The following is a 21,691-nucleotide window of genomic DNA, read 5'->3' on the forward strand; positions in this document are numbered from 1 at the left end:
TGGTATAACCCCTGTTTTCACTGGATTTGATGCTGGTGCTTTGCATCTTGTATTATATACATTTTTGTAATTTGGGGAGGGGAAGGGATATTGCAGAATGCTTAAATGAGGATGCAGGCTGACCCATTGTGACAAGATGCACCGGACATTATATTGAAAACGAACTTTACAATGTCGGGGTTGGGGGTGGGGGAGGAATTGAGGGGGGTGGGAGGAGTTTGAGGGAGGTGGGGAGGGAAGTGATGGTAGGGGGGAAAAAAAGGAGGAGGTAACAATGCTCGCTATGAAATGTACTCTTACCCTACTCATGTAACTGTAACCCCTCTGTACAACATTTTTACAATAAAATAAATAAATTTAAACCCCTTGAAGAGAATAATAAAACAAGGGTTAGAGTCCTACTACTTCTGCTATGCCCCATGCTCTTTTTGCTTTAGTTATTTTTCAGATTTAGGGTCTTATACCTTCTGCCTGGTAGGCCTTAAGCCCCACTCCTATCTCCTCCCCTGTAGCTGGCATAACAGGCATATGCCACAATTTTGCCTTGTTAAGATAGGATCTTAGTATTTTACCCAGGGTTAGCCTCATATTATCATCATCCTATCTTCTTTACCTCTCAAATAACTGGAATTATAGGCAAGTGCTATCACACACTACTGAACATTTTGGCTTTAAGTTATTTAGTTTAAGATATTTTAAGCTATCACCCATGATGTCTTAATAAATATGCTGTAATTTATCTTCTATTTATTGTAAATCTAGATAGAAGAAGAGTTGTGGGAAGAAGAATTTATTGAACGTTGTTTCCAAGAAATGCTGGAGGAGGAAGAAGAACATGAGTGGTTTATTCCAGCTCGAGATCTCCCACAAACTATGGACCAAATCCAAGACCAATTTAATGACCTTGTTATCAGTGATGGCTCTTCTCTGGAAGATCTTGTGGTAAAAATGTTATTTTTTAAAATCTTTTTAGACCCTACCTCATCTTTCCTGTAAGTGGAAAAGCCAGCTACCTTCTATTAAGAAGAGTTCTACACCTCTTCCCTTCCAAAAATTGTACTGCTTAAGAGTGGGAGCAGGGGCCTCCCAATTTCATTGATGACAAAGAGTGACTTCTGGCAACAGTGTGGAGTCTTAGACCATTAACAGACTTCTTGCTACTGCTTTTGGCCTTGAAGTTGCCTTTTATTTTGTAGGTGGGATACACAAATATGTTAACGAATTAATGAAGAAATGCAATATTACCATATGACTTGCCTATATGAAAGTAGCATGATGAGAGGTTTTCTCTCATCTTGACATTAATATTTGGTGAGATTAGCCGGGCGCTGGTGGCTCATGCCTGTAATCCTAGCTACTCAGGAGGCTGAGATCTGAGGATCGCGGTTCAAAGCCAGCCCGGGCAGGAGAGACTGTGAGACTCCTATCTCCAATAAACCACCAGAAAACCGGAAGTGGCGCTGTAGCTCAAGTGGTAGAGCGCTCACCTTGAGCTGAAGAGCTGAGGGACAGCGCCCAGGCCCAGAGTTCAAGCCCCACAACCAACAAAAAAAAAAAAATTTTTTTTTTGGTGAGATTGGTAAAAAATGGAAAATTTTGAGCTGGAATGTGGCTTAGTGGTAGAATGCTTGCCTAGCATGCACGAAACCCTGGGTTCAATTCCTCAATACCACCCACACAGAAAAAGTCACAAGTGGCACTGTAGCTCAAGTGGTAGAGTGCTAACCTTGAGCAAAAAGTCCCAGGACTGGCAAAATAAAAAAAGTAGAGAAGGGGGTGGGAAATTTTATATGCAAGGTAAAATTGTGGAAGTCTTCCTATTCATAAGTTTTTGTTGCGGTAACTTTGTTCATTTGGAACTTGTAGTAAGGAATTTTACTACAAGCTCTTGGCAGAAAAGTGACACAAACCTACTTTACATTTTTAGTTATTCTTGAGTCAGTGTCTTCTTACTAAGAATTATTTTTTTGTTGGTCATGGGGCCTGGGCACTCTCCCTGAATTCTTTTTGCTCAAAGGTTGTACTTTCCCACTTTGAGCCATGCTGTTGCTTCTGGTTTCTGGTGGTTAATTGGAGATGAATCTGCTACGTCCCCAGCTGGCTTTGATCTGCAATCCTCAGATCTCAAGCTTTCTCAGTAGCACGGATTATAGGCATGAGCCACTAGTCCCTATTTTAAAGTCAAAATGTTCTATAGGGCTGGGAATGTGGCTTAGTGGTAGAGTGCTTGCCTAGCATGCGTGAAGCCCTGCGTTCAGTTCCGCAGTACCACATAAACCAAAAAAGCCAGAAGTGGTACTATGGCTCAAGTGGTAGAATGCTAGCCTTGAGCACAGAGAGGCTCAGGGACAGCGCGCAGGCCCTGAGGTCAAGTCCCCCTCCCCCCCCCCCCCAAAAAAAAGGAATGTTTTATAGGTCTAAGTGGTTACCTTTTTTGTTCACATTTATAATCTCTAGTTGATTGTCAAGATAATTCTGTGGAATTTACTCACTGGACTCTGAAGTGTTTTTGCCATTTCTTCTTTTCACTATGGATTAGTTCCTAATCTGTATATCATAATTATCTATGAAACATCCAAAACAAAATCAATGTCTGGGCTTCATCCTTGGCTTGGAGAATTATCCTTCTAGAAGTATTTTTAAACAGCCTTCCATACAATTTATTATATAGCCATCCTTCCACCAGCCATTTGGAAACTCATTTTCCCAAAGGAGTCTGTCGAAACTCTGAAATTTATATTGTGGTTTTGTCTCCGTTGCGGTAAATGATAGTAATCCAGTTGAACAGATCGTGATCTTAAAAGTCTGTTGGTGGGCTGGGAATGTGTCTTAGTGGTAGAGTGCTTGCCTAGCTAAGCTTACATGAAGTCCTGGGTTCGAGTCCTCAGTACCACATAAACAGAAAAGGCTGGACATGCTGCTGTAACTTAAGTGGTAGAGTGCTAGCCCTGAGCAAAAGAAGCTTAGAGACAGTACTTAAGTAGGACCTGAGTTCAAGCCCTGGGACTGGCCAAAAAAAAAAAAAAAAAAAAAAAATCTGTTGATACATGCTTGCTAATGGACATTAGTCCTGTCACAAATAATCCCAGTTGCCCTGATGAATAAAGCCTTTTGGTAGGCTCATTGTATTTTACCCAGGCTCAATATAAATTTATAATACAGAAACTAGTTTGATCCAGTTTATTTATTTCCATAGCTGCCAAAAGAGTGTATAAACAAGTATTATGCTTTTATTTAAAACTTATACTTTATTTATTTTACTGTTTTGTTGGGTTTTTTTGTGTGTGTTTTTTTGGTGGTGCTGGAGAACAAACCCAGGACCTTGCAGGCATTCCATGACTGCACTACATCTCCAACCCTAAACTGTACACTGTAAAAACATTTCCCCTGGGGGAAGTGAAAGTATATCGTATCTAAAGAAAACCATTGTGTACAAATTATGAAAGTAAAATTATTGCTCTAATACGTTGTTTTAATGTTATTATTTGGTCTAAAAGTAAGTAACATTGGGGTTATATCCAGCATCATAGCCTACCAAAATGCCTACATAAATCTGGAATCTGTCCTGGTTTCTTTTTTATTTTTTTAAGTCAATTTACAACTCAAAATGTGAAAATCAGAGAATTTCCAGCTATTCTTTTTATACATTGTCATGTTGGCTTAGGAAAGTAAAGACTTAAAAACAAATAAGTCTCTATTAGCTCTTAGAGACATTGGCTCAGTGTTTCCATTTTTTAAGCTGATACAAAAATGGGAGTCCCAGAGAGGGTAATTTATCCGAGGTTACACAGGAAGTTAGATAGGGGCAGAGCTGAGAGTTCCAATTTAGGTCTTCTGGCTCCCCTTGTAGTTTCTTTTTCTGTTATTATACCATGTCTCCTGTGGGAATTAGAAGACAGCAATTGTAGAAAGACTACTCCAACTTTTCAGGGAGGACCAAAAAAAAAAAAAAAATGAATCTACCAATAATCTACTAGTTATTTTAAGCATAATTTCAACATTAACATGTTTGTATAGTATAGAACTATTTTGCAAAAGTTAAGTATCATATTGAATTCCTTATTCAGTCCTGTCTCTTTAATTTATGTGAAATAGTGGGTTTCTGTTTACACTTAAGCAAGCTTAATTGCAATTCCTACTTGCTCTAAGAAAGTTGATACAGGGGCTGGGAAGATGGCTCAGTGGTAGAGCGCTCGCCTTGCATGCTCAAGGCCCTGGGTTCGATTCCTCAGCACCACATAAGAAAAAAGGCGGAAGTGGTGCTGTGGCTCAAGTAGTAGAGCGCTAGCCTTGAGCTGACGAGCTGAGGGACAGCGCCCAGGCCCAGAGTTCAGGCCCCACGACCAGACCCAAAAAAAAAACAACAAAAAAAAAGAAAGTTGATACAGTCTGATATCATACAAAATATGGCTTTCATCTCATACTTCATTTCCCTGCCATAGGTTGGTTAGTTTGTGCGAGTGGCCAAGTGTAGTGTTATAATCTGAATTCTTTTGTTTGTATTTTTCTGAAAAATATTTTTGCATGTGGATCTAAACTGAATGCTTCTGAGTTACTGAAGCCATCTATAATGAACTTGCTTTTTTTTTATGTACTTATTTTCCAGGTCAAGAGCAATCTGAATCCAAATGCAAAGGAGTTTGTTCCTGGGGTGAAGTACTAAAATATTTCAGTAGACGGGGCCCTCTTTTGGTGGATGTAGCACAATTTCCACACTGTGAAGGCAGTATTAGAAGACTTAATTGTAAAAGCTCTCTCTTGTCACTGTGTTACACTTATGCATTGCCAAAGTTTTTGTTAGTCTTGCATGCTTAATAAAAGTGCTGAGACTGTTATTAAGTAAAAAGCTGTCAAACATTTACTGAAAATAGAATTGGCCCCATGGCTTAATGTAAAGACAGCGAGGAAAGAAGCACCAGTCAAGTTGTGACAAAGCACCAAATTAAAAGAAAACTCTAAATCTTACTGAATTGTCGTTTTTAAGGCTAAACTGGTCCCTAGAAATTACTAATGTTTTTTAATATCTACACTTTGTTTTAAAAAAAAAAAAAAGAATTCTAATTGTTAAGCAGAATTCTCAATTGCATTTGTCCTCATCAGAAAGAATCTCCTTTTTTTGGTTCATTTGTTAATTTCATTACAGACAAATATGTCTTTGGTGATTGAGAGTACAAGAACGTGAACTGATAAAGAGCTAGTTTGGCTTTTCTGGTATGTTATCATAGTAGAAATTGAATTCTCTTGAGGTTGTATCTGAAGAAGTATTTGATTTGAGAACTGCGTCCTTTGAGGATTCGTATCATAGCCATAACTGTGTAAAGTGTAAGTTAGGACCCACACCAGCTCGTAGTCCAGTAGAACAAAGAGATTATAAAATGATTTGAGTGGTGCTTTTCCTTGCATTGTTAACCATCATGACAGTAGTCTGCAGCACAATTTTTCTTTTAACAAAGCTAGAACAGTTTTGGCTTCTTAAACTTCATATTTGGGTAGGTTAAGCTGCCATACGTGTTCAGTGTGAATAGTGTTTAAGTTGAAAATATTGTAAAAAAATTATATTTTTTCAAAAATATTTAAAAAAATAAATAATAGTAGAACTGAGCTGATGCTTGTGTTTATTGGCAATAGACTGCAGACTCTCCAGTAGTGATACTTTAGTGGGGATCCAGTACCTCAGGACAACCCTACTGGCAAAATGTGCTGAGAGCAGGATTTATTAAAATCCACAGTAGTAAGTATACTGCTGTGCAAGTGTCTGTCCACAATACAGCAGTAAAATAAACCCCATTGCTCTGTCCTTTTTATTGCCTGAGATTGCAGTGTCAGGGCATTGTAGGTAGCTATGTTAACAAAACTATGGTTGAGCTGAGGTATGGCTCAGTGGCAGTGGCAGAGTACTTGCTTAGCACTGGCTTTTCTTTGGCTAAAGATTAAGATTTATTCATTTCTTTACATTCTTCATGGAAGGCGTAGCAGGTGGCTTCCCCTCTTTTCATTGTACTGATCACCTAGGAGCCTTACACATGGTAGTCAGCTGTCTATGACCAAGCTACACCCCAACAGGAGTCTTTTTTCTTTATTTTTTTCAATAGCTGTCTTAACCAAGTACTAAATAGGCCCCCCCCCCCTTTTTTTTTTTTTGGTCGGGCATGAGGCCTGAACTTAGCCTGGGTGCTGTCCTTCAGCTCTTCAGTTCAAGCTCTACCACTTGAGCCACAATGCGCTTCTGACTTTTTCTGCTTAAGTGGTGCTGAGGAATCGAACCCAGGGCCTCAAGCATGCAAGGCAAGCACTCTACCACTGAGCCACCTTCCCAGTCCCTAAATAGGCTTAAAAAAAAAAAACTCTGAAACAGCTAATCATATTTGACTCTTGTTCTTTCTGGAAACAAAATTCAGGCAATTTCTTCTGCTCAGTTGGCTTAGGCTGTGTTGCCAGCTGTCAAAATATGAGACTTAAAAATATGTATGTGTATATATGGGGCTTATTGGTCCTTTCTCTCTAAACTTACAGGGCAAATGACTTCATTTGCACATACTGCTAAGTTGTTACAATGCAGTGTAATGGGCACCAATTAGAGAATTAAGCACTATGACCTAATTATGAAGAGCAAAGATTCTAGCCACACTTCCTAGATGAGAGTCCTGTGATCATGGATAAGTCACTAAATTTTACTATGCTTTAGTTTCTATATTCTCTAGATTTCTGAGGTAATATTCAAAAGAGTTTTAGACTTCAAAGCATTTTTGTGTGTTTGATTCTGGGGATTGACATTAGGGCTTCATAAATGGTAAGAAAGCACTCTACCACATGACCCACAGCCTCAGCATTAGAATACTTGATTTCAGACTTTTAGATTAGGAATTGTCAGAATAGTCTGTAAATGTTTTAGAATCAAAAAAGCTCCAAAATCAGGAACACTTTTCATACGAAGCATTTGGATACCTATCATAACAATACCTGTTTCTAGATTATGTGATTTATTGAATACACATCAAGATCTTAAGACTATTCTGGCACATAGGAAGTCTTATTTGAGTGATTAAACCACCAGAAAACCAGAAGTGGCACTGTAGCTAAGTGGTAGAGCACTAGCCTTGAGCTGAAGAGCTGAGGGACAGTACCCAGGCCCAGAGTGCAAGCCACACGACTGACAAAAAGACTTAATTCTGGAAGTGTAACTTAGTGGTAAAGCATCCAAAAACAACCACAGCAAGAACCAGGGTATCAGTGGCTCATGCCTATAATCCTAGCTACTCAGGAGGCTGAGATCTGAGGATCATGGTTCAAGACCAGGTCATGCAGGAAACTATGAGACTCTTATCTTCAATTACCCAACAGGAAGCCGGAGGTAGCTCAGAGTGGTAGAGCGGTAGCCTTGAGTACATAAGCTCAGGAATAGCACCCAGATGCTGAGTTCAAACCCCACAGCCAATAAAAGGAAAAAAAGAAAAAAAAAAAAAAACCCACAGCAAGTGATACAGGTATCTCAGCACTGAAATGGGCTCAGAAAGCTAAGACAGGATCTTGTGTTTTAAAGCTAGCCTTGGCAACATAGCCAAGTCTCTGTCTTATAAATCAGTCAATCAATCAATCAGTGTAGACCAGGCTCCACTTGCTTTGATTGAAACTAACTTTTTAGAAAAGAGGCACATTTACGGGCTGGGAAGGTGGCTCAGTGGTAGAGCGCTTGCCTTGCATGCATGAGGCCCTGGGTTCGATGCCTCAGCATCAAAAAAAAAAAAGCTGGAAGTGGCACTGTGGCTCAAGTGGTAGAGTGCTAGCTTTGAGCTGAAGAGCTGAGGGACAGCGCCCAGGCCCAGAGTTCAGGCTCCACAACCAGACCCCCCCAAAAAAAGAAAAGAGGCACATTTAAACCAAATGGGGATGGAACATTTCAGAGCATCAACTTCCTACACATTTTGAAACCCTACGGAAATGATCACTTCATTAGGGCTTGAATTGCATAGTTTTGATGGCAAGTCATGTCAGAATGTTTTAATTTTATGGCCACTATTGAAACAAAACTTTTCTGTATTAGTATTATCAAACTTTTTCAAGCTAAATGTCAAGTATTTAGCATATTGGAATGCAAGGATGAGGCTGCCCATGACTGCTTGTGGACTCCACTTGGTTCAGGTTCTACCCAGGTAACTGGGAAGAATAATAGGTCATATTTATGACAACCACTGCTCTATACCAGTTGGAAATTTCACTTCTTACTATAAAATGTTGAAAGAATTCCACCCAGAGTCCAATTGAGGTGTTAACTCAGTATACCTACTCTTTGGGAATATTCAAGTATATGGGGGAAAAAAAAACAATAGAAATTTGGTTTCCTTTTGCTGAAATGGAATGTTTGAATATTCTACAAAAGCCATAGATGCATCCTACCTTTCTTGGAAGTAGTATTTCAGACCTTGGTGCACACAGACCCAGTTTCTATATTTTCTGGAGTGTCTTCTGGAACTGAAGGCTGATTTTTTGACCTTGTAGAAAATCCTCTGAAGACTGGGCATATAGGAATGTATTTCAGAAAGGCAGTCCTTTTTACTATGCCCATTCCAATGGGAAAATCATAGCTCTTCAGACTAGCAGATGTTGCACTGCTGGCATGAGCCCCTGCTTTCCACTGTATTAAGCCTCGTTCCTCTGGGCTCCCTGGAGAAAAGACAATATGGTCATTACCACAACCCAAAACTTCAGCTGTCTCCCCTTCTCATAATCCAAGGAAGATTTCTAGAATCCAATGTCTGGTGTTTTGTGTCCCCCCCCCCCCCATATTGCTGAGAGTCAAATTAAGGGTTGTCTACATGCTAGGTAATAGTTCTCTAATCCTTACAATTAAGCACACAAAAAAAATACTGTCTGATAACCTGGCACTGGTGGCTCACACTCAAAATCCTAGCTTCTCAGGAGACTGAAATATGAAGACTATGGTTCAAAGCCAGCATGGGCAGATAAATCTGAGAGGCCTTTTATTTCTAAATTAAAAAAAAACAAAAGTGGGTGTGTGGCTCAAGTGGTAGATTGCCTACTGTGAGTAAAAAGACTAAGAAGAGAGTCCTTGAGTTCATGCCCAAATAATGGTACAAAGAAAATTGAAGCCGGGGCTGGGAAGGTGGCTCAGTGGTAGAGTGCTTGCCTTGCATGCATGAGGCCCTGGGTTCGGTTCCTCAGCACCACACAAGCAAAAAGAAAAAAGTTGGAAGTGGCGCTGTGGCTCAAGTGGTAGAGTGCTAGCCTTGAGCTGAAGAGCTGAGGGACAGAGCCCAGGCCCAGAGTTCAGGCCCCGCGACTGGACCCCCTCCCCCCCAAAAAACAAAAAGAAAATTGAAGCCATGGGGCTGGGAAGGTAGCTCAGTGGTAGAGTGCTTGCCTTGCATGCATGAGGCCCTGGGTTTGATTCCTCGGCACCACATAAGCAGAAAAAGCCAGAAGTGGCGCTGTGGCTCAAGTGGTAGAGCGCTAGCCTTGAGCTGAAGAGCTGAGGGACAGTGCCCAGGCACAGAGTTCAGGCCCATGACCGACACAAAAAAAAAGAAAAGAAAATTGAAGCCAGGCCCTGGTGGCTCACGCCAGTAATCGTAGCTACTCAGAAGGCTGCAGTCTAAGATTGCAGCTTGAGGCCAGCCTGGGCAGGAAAGTGCAAGACTTCTCCAATTAACCACCAAAAAGCTGGTAGTGAAGCTGTGGCTTAAGTGGCAGAATGCTAGCATTGAGCAAAAGAGCTCAGGTATAGCATCCAGGCTAAGTCCAAGTCCCAGGACTGGCACCCAGGGGGAAAGAAATGTTGAATTCATTTATTTGTGTTTGTGTGGTATGGGAGAGGAACCCAGGACTTCCAACTTGCTAAACAAACATTCTGGGGCTGGGAAGGTGGCTCAGTGGTAGCGTGCTTGCCTCACATGCACCAGGCCCTGGGTTTGATTCCTCAGCACCACATAAACAAAAAGTCTGTGGCTCAAGTGGTAGAGCACTAGCCTTGAGCTGAAGAGCTGAGGAACAGTGCCCAGGTCCAGAGTTCAGGCCCCACTACCAACAACAACAACAAAACAAGCATTCTAATCCATGTGCACACGCATGCCAGTGGCTCATGCCTATACTCCTAAGCTACACAGGAGTCTGAGAATTGAGCCAGCCCCGACAGGAAAGTTTTCGACTTCTATTGCCAATTAACTACCAAAAAACCAAGTGGTACTATGGTTCAAAGTGGTAGAGCACCAGCCTTGAGTGAAAAAGCTCAAGGATAGCAGCCAGGCCCTGAATTTAAGCCTGACAACTGACAAAAAAAAAAAAAAAAAAAAAGCATTCAACTACTCTGAATCCATCTTCTCCTCTGTCCCATGGTGGTACTGGAGATTGAACTCCAGGCTTAACTCTTACAAGACAAGTGCTCAACCACTTTGAGCCATGCTTCCAGCTCCTCCTTGCCCCTTTTTTCCCCCTCAAGGTTAGTGCTCTGTCACTTGAGCTACAATTCCACTTTGGTATTTTAGTGGTGATTAATTGGATATAAGAGTCTCATAGACTTAACTGCCTGGGCCCACTTTGAACCATGGTCCTCATATCTCAGCCTTCTGAGTAACTGGGATTACAGGTGTGAGCCACCAGCTCCCACCTCTAGCCCCTTTTTGTCTTGGGTAAAAGTAGGATCTTCCTTTATGCCTGAGGAGCCTAGGCTGTGATCCTGTGTTTACCTGTGTCACTGGAAATGTGCCACTGCATGTACCCATCATGCTCCCCCTGTAGCTAGGATAACAGGTGTGCATCACCATGACTAGTTACTGGTTTTATTCTTGGGCTGGCCTCAAACCTAAATCCCTTGATTTGCATCTCACAAATAGCTAGGATTATAGACTTTAGTCACCATGCTCATCTTGAATCCATGATTTCTGAGTTCCAAACTTTGCCAGGTCTCTGGGAAACCCTAATAGATGTTGTATTTTGTGACTACAGTGTGCCAGGCTCCATGCTATGTTAATTGCATTATCTTATTTCAAAGCATCTCCAGGAGGTTTTTAGGCACAAGCAATTTTTTTTTTCTTTGCCAGTTCTTGGGCTTGAACTCAGGGCCTGGGCGCTGTCCCTGAGCTTCTTTTTCCTCAAGGGTAGCACTCTACCACTTGAGCCACAGCACCACTTCCAGCTTTTTCTGCTTATGTGATGTTGAGGAATTGAACCCAGGGCCTCATGCATGCTAGGCAAGCATTCTACCACTAAGCCACCTTCCCAGCCCATATCGTTCTACACACACACACACACACACACACACACACACACACACACACACACACACACACACACACACACACACACACACACACACACACACACACACACACACACACACACACACACACACAGCCACCTTCCCAGCCCATAGCGTTCTACACACACACACACATATACACACACACACACACACACACACACACACACACACACAGCCACCTTCCCAGCCCATAGCGTTCTACACACACACACACACACACACACACACACACACACACACACACACACACACACACACAGCCACCTTCCCAGCCCATAGCGTTCTACACACACACACACATATACACACACACACACACACACACACACACAATCTCTACAAAAATCTCTGGTGCCAAATGAATCATTTAGTGGCTCTATTGTCCACTCTAACCAGCTTTTAATATACTTGAGGTAGAATTTACCAATGAACTGATACTGCATTCCTATATGTCCAACTATGAATGCAGGTGCACTCTTCCCAGTAGTTGTAAAGAATTGGTGAGGAACGCACCCAGAAATAACTCCTGGCCTCACCCTCTCCATCAGCCTAATACTTCCTGTTGTTCCCTACAGGGCCTGTATGGTATCTGACCCAGCCACATCTGCTGGAGTCCATGAGTCCAGCCTAGTTCTTCATAGCCCCTCAGGGCTGACCAGTACCTGGCACTGTGTTGTCCAGTATGAAAGCAAGGCACCCACCCACAAACATCTCTGTGGTCAGCAGCACAGTCAGAATCTGGTCCACTTCAGGAATGCCTGTGAAATAAGCCAAGAACCAATGGGTATCAGGTATTCCTACTTGTGCAGCCTGACAATTTTTTTTTTTTTTTTTTTTTTTTTTTGGTTGTGGGGCTTGAACTCTGGGCCTGGGCACTGTCCCTCAGCTCTTCAGCTCAAGGTGAGCACTCTACCACTTCAGTGACAGGGTCACGTCTGGTTTTCTGAGTGGTTTATTGGAGATAAGAGTCTCAAGGAGTTTCTTGCCTGGGCTGGCTTTGAGCCGTGATCCTCAGATCTCAGCCTCCTGAGTAGCTAGGATTATAGGCATGAGCCACATGCACCCAGCACCTGACAATTCTTTTTTTTTTTTTTTTTTTTTGGTCCAGTCGAGGGGCCTGAACTCTGGGCCTGGGCGCTGTCCCTCAGCTCTTCAGCTCAAGGCTAGTGCTCTACCACTTGAGCCACAGCACCACTTCCTGGCTTTTTTCTTTTTGTTTATTTGGTGCTGAGGAATCGAACCCAGGGCCTCAGGCATGCAAGGCAAGCGCTCTACCACTGAGCCACCTTCCCAGCCCCCTGACAATTCTTGAGTGGTATAACACTTGACTTTTGCACCTATCTGTATCTCTGTCATATTTTTGGATTCAGTGACAATTCTGCCCAGTGCTAGTTATTAACTCGAGACACACCATTTAGCCTTATGACCTCATCTGTAAAGGTCATCTGTAACACATGTAAATGAGCACATGTAAAACTCAGTAATTGTTCGCAGAAAGTGTTTTTTGTTTTATTTTGTCAGTGGTGTGCTTCAACTCAGGGCTTGGGCACTATCCCTGAACTCTTCTGTTCAAGGCTAGTGCTTTACCACTTTTTTTTTTTTTTTTTTTTTGTCGTGGGACCTGAACTCTGGGCCTGGGCGCTATCCTTCAGCTCTTAGCTCAAGACTAGCACTCTGCCATTTGAGCCACAGCACCACCTCTGGCTTTTTGTGATTATGTGGTGCTGAGGAATCCAACCCAGGGCCTCATGCATGCAAGGCAAGCATTCTATCATTGAGCCACCTTCCCAGACCTGCTTTACCACTTTTTTTTTTTTTTTTGGGTCCGGTCGTGGGGCCTGAACTCTGGGCCTGGGCACTGTCCCTCAGCTCTTCAGCTCAAGGCTAGCGCTCTACCACTTGAGCTACAGCGCCACTTCTGGCTTTTTTCTTTTTTGCTTATGTGGTGCTGAGGAATCGAACCCAGGGCCTCAGGCATGCAAGGCAAGTGCTCTACTACTGAGCCACCTTCCCAGCCCCACTTTACCACTTTTAAGCCACAGCTCCACTTCTGGTTTTCTGGTAGTTAACTGGAGATGAGTCTCACAAACTTACCTGCCTGGACTGGCTTTGAACAAAGCTCTTCAGATCTCAGCCTCCCAAGAAGCTAGCATTATAGGTGTGAGCTGCCAGTGCCCAACAGAACAAAGTGTTCTACTTTAATTAGCTGCTCAGCTCTCGTTAATGATCCAGAGTTGGAAACAGTTTGTGATTCTGCCAGTGTGGCGCCACTAAAAGAATGTGGCTGTGGTGCTAGCTAGGAAGTGAACCTCTCATATCTAGGCAAGTGCTCTGACCACTGAGCTAACTACACTTCCAGCCCATGTGCTCAATTCTGAATCCATCCCACTTCCCCCACCTCTAGAAATAGCAGATAGCCAAGAGGCACCTGTGTTGATGGCACCAGGGTTGGAATCCAGGTAATTTGGCAACGTGAGCCCGAAGAACATGGAAAATCCAAGTACGAAGAGGTTGCGGGAAGAGTTCATGTCCACGAACTGCAGGTTGGATAGCCCCACGGCAGTAATCATGCCTGCAGGTACAGGGAAACCACTAAAGATGCCTTTTGACTGAGTGGGTCTCCCACTCAGTGACTCGTGCCTCATCCCTGGGTTTGCTCCAGGTACTCACCGAAGAGGGTGCAGAACATGCCTCCCAAAATGGGGTCAGGAAGTGAAGCAAAGAGGGCTGTGAACTTGCCGATGGCACCCAGAACCAGCATGATACCTGCACCGTACTGCACCACTCGCCGGCTGCCCACCTGCAAGGAGCCAGGGCCAGGATGGGGCTAGACAGGCAAGACAAGGCTGGTTCTGGGGGCAGGGCCTGTTAGAAGAACTAGACTTAAATTAACAGGGGCATGATGCAGGAGTGGGAGTGGGGTCAAGGGACTCATGAGGTCTCTTGAAAACTGGATAGGGCAAGTCCAAGATAGGGATGAATTTGGGACCAGAACTATGACCCATGGTAGCCATGGTCTTCGTGGTACTTTGGCTTGTTGCAAGGCACCTTGGTAATTCCTAGGACACCAATGTTGGGACTGGATGAAGTAGACCCGTTGCCTGTGCCCAACAGCCCAGCGATAATGCAGCAGATGCCTTCAGTAAAGATACCCCTGTAAGAAAAGGGTGAGTGAGGATCTTGGTCAGCCTGTGTCCTCACAGGGGCTGTGCAGGCTGTTAAACACATCCATTGTACTCACTCCAGACCAAAGGGAGCTCTTGAGAGCCAGTAGCTGTTGTACCAGCCTAGACCTACTGCCTTGGTACTTACTCCCAGAGGCGCTTCTGGGTTCATATCCTCATCTGTTCAATGGGGCTTAATAAGGGTACCTGTCTCAGAATGGTTAGCAGATTGCATGAGAGAATACACATGAAGAACTGGGCATATGGAGGGCATCCATGATTATGGTTCCCTAGGACTCCATTTATTATCTCAGCATTTCCCAACAATCAAGGAGTAAGTGATGAGTGCAATCCCATCCCGTAAACAAGGACAATGAGGTGAGTGACTTGTCCAGGTCTACACCTCTGGATTCAGCCCCATTCCTTCGTTTTCTCCTTCAGTGGGGGGCCCTCGGGATTCATGTAGAAGTAAACATACCGATTGATAGCATGTACTGGCGGGGGTGGTGCACCAGCCAGGCGAGCACAAGCATAATAATCACCAATGGACTCGATGATGCCTGCCAGTGTGGCACTGAACATACCCAGGACAGCAGCCGCAGTCACGGTGGGCAGGCCCCACTGACCTGGGTTGGGGGAAAGACAGGAGATACACAGTGAGGAGCCTGTGGTAGGTCTGGATTGGACAGGGAAGTGAATTCTTGAGGGGAAGAGCTTGTGGGGGTGTCTAGGGCTGGAATGGTAACCAGTGGTGGAACTTACTTGAGTCACTCAGAGGTGTGAACCTGAAGTAAGGTTTTGTCTGAACAAAACACTACTTGGCATGCCATAAACATGCAGTTAATGCTAGTTGTGTTGTTGGTAGCTACACTGGGGTTGCCAGGGTCTCCTAGGTGTCAGCAGGAGGCAGAGGAGCCAAAAGAGGTTGCTTACAGGGGTAGGGGATGCGGATCCAAGGTGAGATACTCATGATGTCCCCTCGGGCATCAGTTCGTGCCTGGAATCCATAGGCTGTTGGGTCTGCAGGCAGCACGTCTGTCAGGGTCAGCACATAGCACAGCAGCCACACAGTCATGATGGCCAGCACAATCTGAAGGAAGTAGGGTGAGGGATATACTGCAGGCACTAGGGTTCTCTGTCCAGACTGGCTTATTCCTATTTCAGCCCTGACCCAAGTGTAAGCCTCTGCCCTCACTCGGAACCCTGCCCCAGTACCTGATCTAGACTATGGCTGGAACCTCATCACTGTTCTGGCTCAGGCTCCTATGTATTACCTGCCCTTGGCTCTGGGCACAAATCCAACTCCTGCCTTAGTCCCTCCCCTGCCCAACCCAGCCCCTGCTGCCTGCCAGCTCCTTACCGGAAACATCTTGAAGATCTGGATGCGGAAGAGAGTGAAGCCCTTACCCCAGCGGTAGACTGGCAACAGGAAAGTGAGATTGCGCAGATATTGGGAGAAGAGTACAATCAGGAGAATGGAGCTAGGCACACAAGGAGGAGATGGTTAGTAGGCTAGACCGAGACCAGGAGGCAGGACAAAGAGGGCAGATCATAAAGGGGCTGGTGGGCAGGAGCTGGGCAAGGATCAGGCCTGGTGTTAACTCACCAAGCTGAGATACCCCAATGGGAGCCAGCTCTGTCGCCAGCAGCTTGGAAGACAGAGAGGCCAATGAGGGAGACAGTGGGGGTGACTGTGAGAGGGCCTATGTAACTGAGAAGGGCCCCAGGCAGCCCCATCAGCCCAATCACCACCTCCACTGTGCTGGACACCATGATTGCACCCTGAACCTAAAAGGACAAAATCAACTGTTAGTTACTACATGTCCTCATTGCTAGCAGGATGAAACTTCTTTAACCATCTCCTTAAACTCCACAACTAAGCAGTGGTCCTTATTCCCATCTAGCCCTTCCTTAGGAGTGGCCTCTCACCTCGCGTATTCGAGGGTGCCAGATATGAGAAGTGTTCAAGGGCAGACTCCAATTGCCATAGATTTCCTCTGGGGACAGAGACAAGAACAAAGAAAGAAAGGACAGGGCCATGAATATAGTCTTTTTTTTTTTTTTTTTTTTTGGTCCGTCATGGGGCTTGAACTCTGGGCCTGGGCACTGTCCCTCAGCAATTCTGCTCAAGGCGAGTGATCTACCGCTGAGCCACAGTGCCACCTCTGGTTTTTCTAGTGGTTTATTGGAGATGAGTCTCACATGGACTTTCCTTCCAGGGCTGGCTTTGAACCGTGATCTTCAGATCTCAGCCTCCTGAGTAGCTAGGATTACAGGCGTGAGCCAGCGGTGCCTGGTTCATGAATACAATCTTGTGTCTTGGACATGGACTTGGGACGGTTGCCCAAACCTTCAAGTACCTGGGCCTCCCTCTCCTCTAACCCAAACCTCCAAAATATGCCTACCTTCAGGAGGACACTTCCATCTCTCTAGGGCCAGGATGGCTTTGGCTGGGACCAAAAATGCAAAAGCACTGGCTTGGAACAGTGGCAGCCTAGGAGGGAGGGGCAGGGGGAGAAGCAAGGAGACTGTAAGGAGGGGCACAGAGGGGACAGAGACAGAGGCCAAGGGTAGTGGCAAAGGTCTCTAACATTTTCAGATGGGCCTCTAGCTCAAAACCTGGCTCCTGCCAGGCACCAGTGGCTGTAATCTCAGCTACTCAGCTGAGACCTAGAATATCATGGTTCAAAACCAACTGGGAGCTGGGTGCTGGTGAGTCACACCTATAATCCTAGCTTCTCAGGAGGCTGAGATCTGAGGATTGAGAGCCAGCCCCGGCAGGAAAGTCCATGAAACTTTTTTTTTTTTTTGCCAGTCATGGTGCCTGAATTCTGGGCCTGGGCACTGTCCCTCAGCTCTTCAGCTCAAGGCTAGTGCTCTACCACTTGAGCCACAGCACCACTTCCAGCTTTTTCTGCTTTTGTTGTGCTGAGGAATTGAACCCAGGGCCTCATGTATGCAAGGCAAGCATTGTACCACTGAGCCACCTTCCCAGCCTTCCATGAAACTCTTATTTCTAGTAAACCACAAGAAAACTGGAAGTGGTGCTGTGGCTCAAGTGGTAGAGCTCTAACCTTGAGCTGAAGAGATGAGGGACAGCGCCCAGACCCAGAATTACCCCACAACCAAGCAAAAAAAAAAAAGAGAGAGAGAGCTTCCATCTCCAGTTAATTCAAGGGGTAGAGTACCAGCTATGAGCATGCAGGCCTACCAAGTGTGAGGCTGTAAGTTCAAGCCTCAGGACCAGCACAAACACAAAACACCTGACCCTTTCCTTGTGCATACCAATTCCTCACTGTGAGCGCTAGTCTTCAGTTCTGGCATATGAACTTTGGCTCTGTTCATCACTGTTTCTTACCATCAACATTCAAACAACTATCCATCTGCCACTAGAACTGACAGTTCACAACAGGAGAGAAACTCCCCAGGCCTGCACAGGGAAAAGGGTCCTGAGCATTCAGAATAGGGCTTGGGTGGAAAGGACTGGGGGCTTGGGCACATTTTCTTAAATCTACAGACTCTTGTCCTTGAGGAGTTCCAGAGAAGACCAGATGCTTGGCTCTAAGATTGGCCTGGAAGTAGGAACGTCAGATGTGCTCAGGTAAGTTTTTATTTTCCCGTGGGGCAAGACCGCTTGCTCCTGCTGCCTGCATAGCATGTACGCATGCGCACAGAGGTACCTACGTGCTTGTGAGTGGGGAGGGGCCGCTCACCGGATGCCCAGTGTGGTCTGGATGAGAGTGGTGACACCCACACATGTGAAGATGGTGCCGATGAGCTGACTGACCATGTACTGGTCACGGCCCACACACAGAGCCTCGGCCAGGAGGAAGGGCACAGCGATAGTGCCGCTGAAGCATGTCAGGTAATGCTGAGGTGACAAAAGGAGTGGGTGAGGCAGGGCCTATAGAGCGCACATGGAAACGGGGGGGGGGGGGGGGGGGACCTGGGCCACCCTACAGGTTTGCCCCCACACACTGACATTCTCCACAAGGGATTCCCAGAAAGCCACTGGTCACCACTTTTGGGGTCACTAACCCCTGTCTGCCCCATCCCACCCTTTTATTCCTGTGGATGGGCCTTCCGTCTGTAACTGATGCTCCACAATCTTCTGTTCCTCTTCCCTGCCCTCTTCTGCCCTCCTCCCTGCGTGGTGGCAGTCTCTTGGCTGACCTTAGGTCTCTCTCTTTTGCCTGAGATGACCTTGTTCTCCAGGGGTGGGTTGGGAAACCCTGGGGCTTGTGGGCTGGGGGTGGGGAGGCCCACCTGGAAGCCGAGCAGAATGCACAGGTACCAAGGTGGCACATCCTCGATCTTGTACAACATGTCGGATTTAGGCTCCATGGACTGGGTCATCTTCGGGTCTCTAGCAGAAGTCTCTGCTGAGCCTGGGGACTCATTCTGGGGCAGGAGACAGCAGTTGATCAGGGGGAGTAATGAACAGGCAAAGTCCATGCTGGCCCCCCCAGGGTCGAGGCCAAGTGACCCGCCTGGGGTACCCACCCTGTGCCCCCAGTCCAGCTGCCTGGTAGTTACTGGGCCTGGCAGCTCCTCAAATTGCTGCCTGCCAGGAAGAATACATTCTGCTCACCCCTGGAGTCCACAAGTCAGAGCATTCTAGCCAGGGAGAAGCTCCTAAGTCAAAAGACCTGGGAAGCACCAGGGGAGGGGCAGAGAGGGATCCACACTTTGGATAAGCCCACTCTAGTCCCGCCCTCCCTTCAGCAGTCCCTGGGGGTGTCACTGGGGAGGAGACCAAGCTTCTACTGACTACCACCCTCCTCAGTGGGGTTCAAAGCTCCTTCACCCCCACCCATCCCGTAGTCGCCCCACTCAGCTCAGGACTCATGTTTTAGCAAGTTAATTACAAATTTTGACTCTTCCCTGCCAGAGAGGCCTGCATAGGCCCTCCAGTGTCCATCTGCCTGCTCCCAACCCAGCTCCCCCAGTCCCACAGCACCTGTGTCTGGCCCTCGGAGTCTTCCTGAGTCCTCATCTGTGGGACACAGGTTTGAGAAGCTCCTGAGGGAGAAGAGAGGATGACTTTACAAAGGCCAGGAAGGACTTTACTCCATATATCAGACATTGTTCAAAGTAAATCTGTAACCAGGTCCCTAGTTGTGGATTGCGAAAGGGGGACACTGGCAAAGGTAAGGTATTAACTCCTAGCTATGGTGGTAAAGGCCATCCAAGTATCACAAAGACAAGAATTCCTTTCCCTGCCTGCAGCTAGTTGAGCCTGGCATGAGTCCTGTTCTTGTTTGCTTGGAGACAGCCAGAGTGGAGGAGGTGAGGAAGGGACAGTCTCAAATGTTTAACTCTGTGAAGTGAGTGGAAAGGGAGGGGGAATATGCACTGTGACTACCAACCACCTTCCACACAAAGCCCTTCCCTGTTTATTAACAAGTTAATCCTTATCATCACTAAAACCATTGTCCTTACTGAGGAAATATTAAGCGTCAAGTGATACACATGTTTGTATTCCCTGCCACTAGTATTAACTCTTTTAGAGCTGAGGAAATAGATTTAGAGTAATTTGACCAAAGCCATACAGGTTTCAGAAAAACAGACCTATGCCAGGTGCTGCTGGTAGCACACATCTGTAATCCTAGCTATTCAGTCGGCTAAGATCTAAGGATTGTGATTTCCTGCCCAGGCAGGAAGTCCATGAGACTTTTATGAGCCTCTCATCTCCAATTAACCACCCAAAAGGCAGAAGCAGAGCTATGGCTCAAATGGTAGAGTACTGTCCTTGATCAAAATATCTCAAGGACGGTGCCCAGAAGCCCTAAGTTCAAGCCCCAGAATCAGCATTACCTTCCCTGCCCCTCCCCCCATTAAAAAGCCTAAATTCAGGCTGGTGGGGGCTGACCCACCCTACTACCCTTTTAATACACAGGATCCCTGTGGCCTATACCCTTGCCAGGAGGAAGATTCATTTCCCTCCCAGCCAGGACTAGCTGTGGAGTCGGTAGGACCCAGCACAATTGAGGAAGTGACCCATTTTCCAAAAGTATTATGATTTTTTTCTTTTGGTACTAGTTTTGGAGCCAAAACACAGGGGCCTAAGTGCTTTCCCTGAACTTCTTTGGCCAAGGCTAATGCTCTACTCCTGAGCCACAGCTCCATTTCTATTTTTGGTGTTTAATGGGAGATAAGGCTTTCCTATCTGGACTGGTTTGAAACCAGGATCCTCAGATCTCAGCCTCCTGAGTAGCTAGGATTACAGGCATGAGCTACCAGCACCCAAACCAAAAGTATTAAGAATTTTATAATGAGCCAGGAGCCCAAGCCCTGAGTTCAAGCCCCAGGACTAGTACATACACACACAAAAAAATTGTAATGGTAGGCTGAGGGAGAGATTCAAGTGTTAGAGCACCTAACCTGCCTAACAAACACAAGGCCCTGAGTTCAAACCCCAGTACTGTTCCTCACCCCCTCCCCCGCACCCAAATAAAAGTTGAGAAGAGCAGGCATTGTGGCTTTTCTATGTATCACACAGCTTAAAAAGCCAGTCCTAGCCAGGTGCCGGTGGCTCACGTCAGTAATCCTAGCTACTCAGGAGGCTGAGACCTGAGGATCATGGTTCAAAGCTTTCCGGGCAGGAAAGTCCTTGAAACATTTATCTCCAATAAACCACCAGAAAACCGGAAGTGGTGATGTAGCACAAGTGGTAGAGTGCTAACTTTGAGCTGAAGAGCTGAGGGACAGTGCCCAGGCCCAGAGTTCAAGCCCCAAGACCTACCAAAAAAAAAAAAAGCCAGTCCTGTGCCTTGCCCATCTCCTGTCTTAGCAGGACCAGCCTTAGCCTGGACCCAATGCCTGAGAGCTGTTAGAGGGGGAAACTAGGGACAAAGAGGTAGGACACAGCTGGCGGGGGCTAGGACTGGGGTCCCCACCTGCTCCTCTTTGGGCTGCCCCAGCCACCCCAGGAATCACCTACTTCTGAGTTGCTGTGCCCATTGCCAGGGTGAGGCAAAGGCCAGGCCTAGGGCACAGGCAGCACTGCTCTCCAATAACTTCATGCCACAGCTCTGAGTCTGTCTGTCCAAGCTCCAGCTCCTTCCTCTGTCCTCTTCTTTCCTTCTTGGCTCTGGCTTCCAAAGTTGCCTAACCTGTTTGGAGTCTCTTTGCCTTCCCACCCCTCAACTAGTGCTCTGCAGGGGGCCGTGAACACCCTTCCCCTCCCCCAGTTCAATTCAACCCAGACCTCACCACACAATTCAACCCAATTCACCAGACAATTCACATC

At 45.9% G+C, this 21,691-nt stretch overlaps 2 protein-coding genes across 6 annotated transcripts in view; one reads left to right on the forward strand and one right to left on the reverse strand.

Moving 5' to 3' along the window:
* Window positions 1–5,601, forward strand: part of Paip2 (poly(A) binding protein interacting protein 2) — a 20,737-nt gene extending 15,136 nt beyond the window's left edge. The window contains exons 3-4 of the mRNA XM_070036129.1: window positions 763–942; window positions 4,607–5,601. Of these exons, the coding sequence (XP_069892230.1) occupies window positions 763–942; window positions 4,607–4,663 (237 nt within the window). The 3' untranslated portion in view covers window positions 4,664–5,601. The remainder of the gene's footprint in view (window positions 1–762; window positions 943–4,606) is intronic.
* On the reverse strand, window positions 3,229–21,544 carry Slc23a1 (solute carrier family 23 member 1). 5 transcript variants are annotated; one of them, XM_070036125.1, is made up of 16 exons: window positions 21,383–21,541; window positions 19,400–19,461; window positions 18,706–18,840; window positions 18,153–18,310; window positions 16,845–16,933; window positions 16,369–16,436; window positions 16,046–16,227; window positions 15,800–15,920; window positions 15,373–15,529; window positions 14,918–15,065; window positions 14,324–14,429; window positions 13,946–14,075; window positions 13,704–13,847; window positions 11,977–12,033; window positions 8,395–8,661; window positions 3,229–3,879 (listed from the first exon to the last, which is right to left on the reverse strand). In XM_070036125.1, exons 1-15 carry the CDS (start codon window positions 21,462–21,464, stop codon window positions 8,414–8,416), a joined length of 1,887 nt encoding a protein of 628 aa, XP_069892226.1. In that variant the 5' UTR covers window positions 21,465–21,541; the 3' UTR covers window positions 3,229–3,879; window positions 8,395–8,413. The 5 variants fall into 5 exon arrangements, with proteins under 5 accessions (XP_069892226.1, XP_069892225.1, XP_069892227.1 ...); XM_070036124.1 differs by having other exon boundaries at window positions 11,938–12,033; window positions 21,383–21,538; XM_070036126.1 differs by lacking the exon at window positions 21,383–21,541 and adding an exon at window positions 19,031–19,088 and having other exon boundaries at window positions 11,938–12,033; window positions 19,400–19,639.
* Between the last annotated feature and the right edge of the window lie 147 nt (window positions 21,545–21,691).

Source organism: Dipodomys merriami, unplaced genomic scaffold (genome assembly GCF_024711535.1).
Source record: "Dipodomys merriami isolate MVZ:Mamm:240054 unplaced genomic scaffold, mDipMer1.0.p SCAF_27, whole genome shotgun sequence".
Classification (NCBI taxonomy): Eukaryota; Metazoa; Chordata; class Mammalia; order Rodentia; family Heteromyidae; genus Dipodomys; species Dipodomys merriami.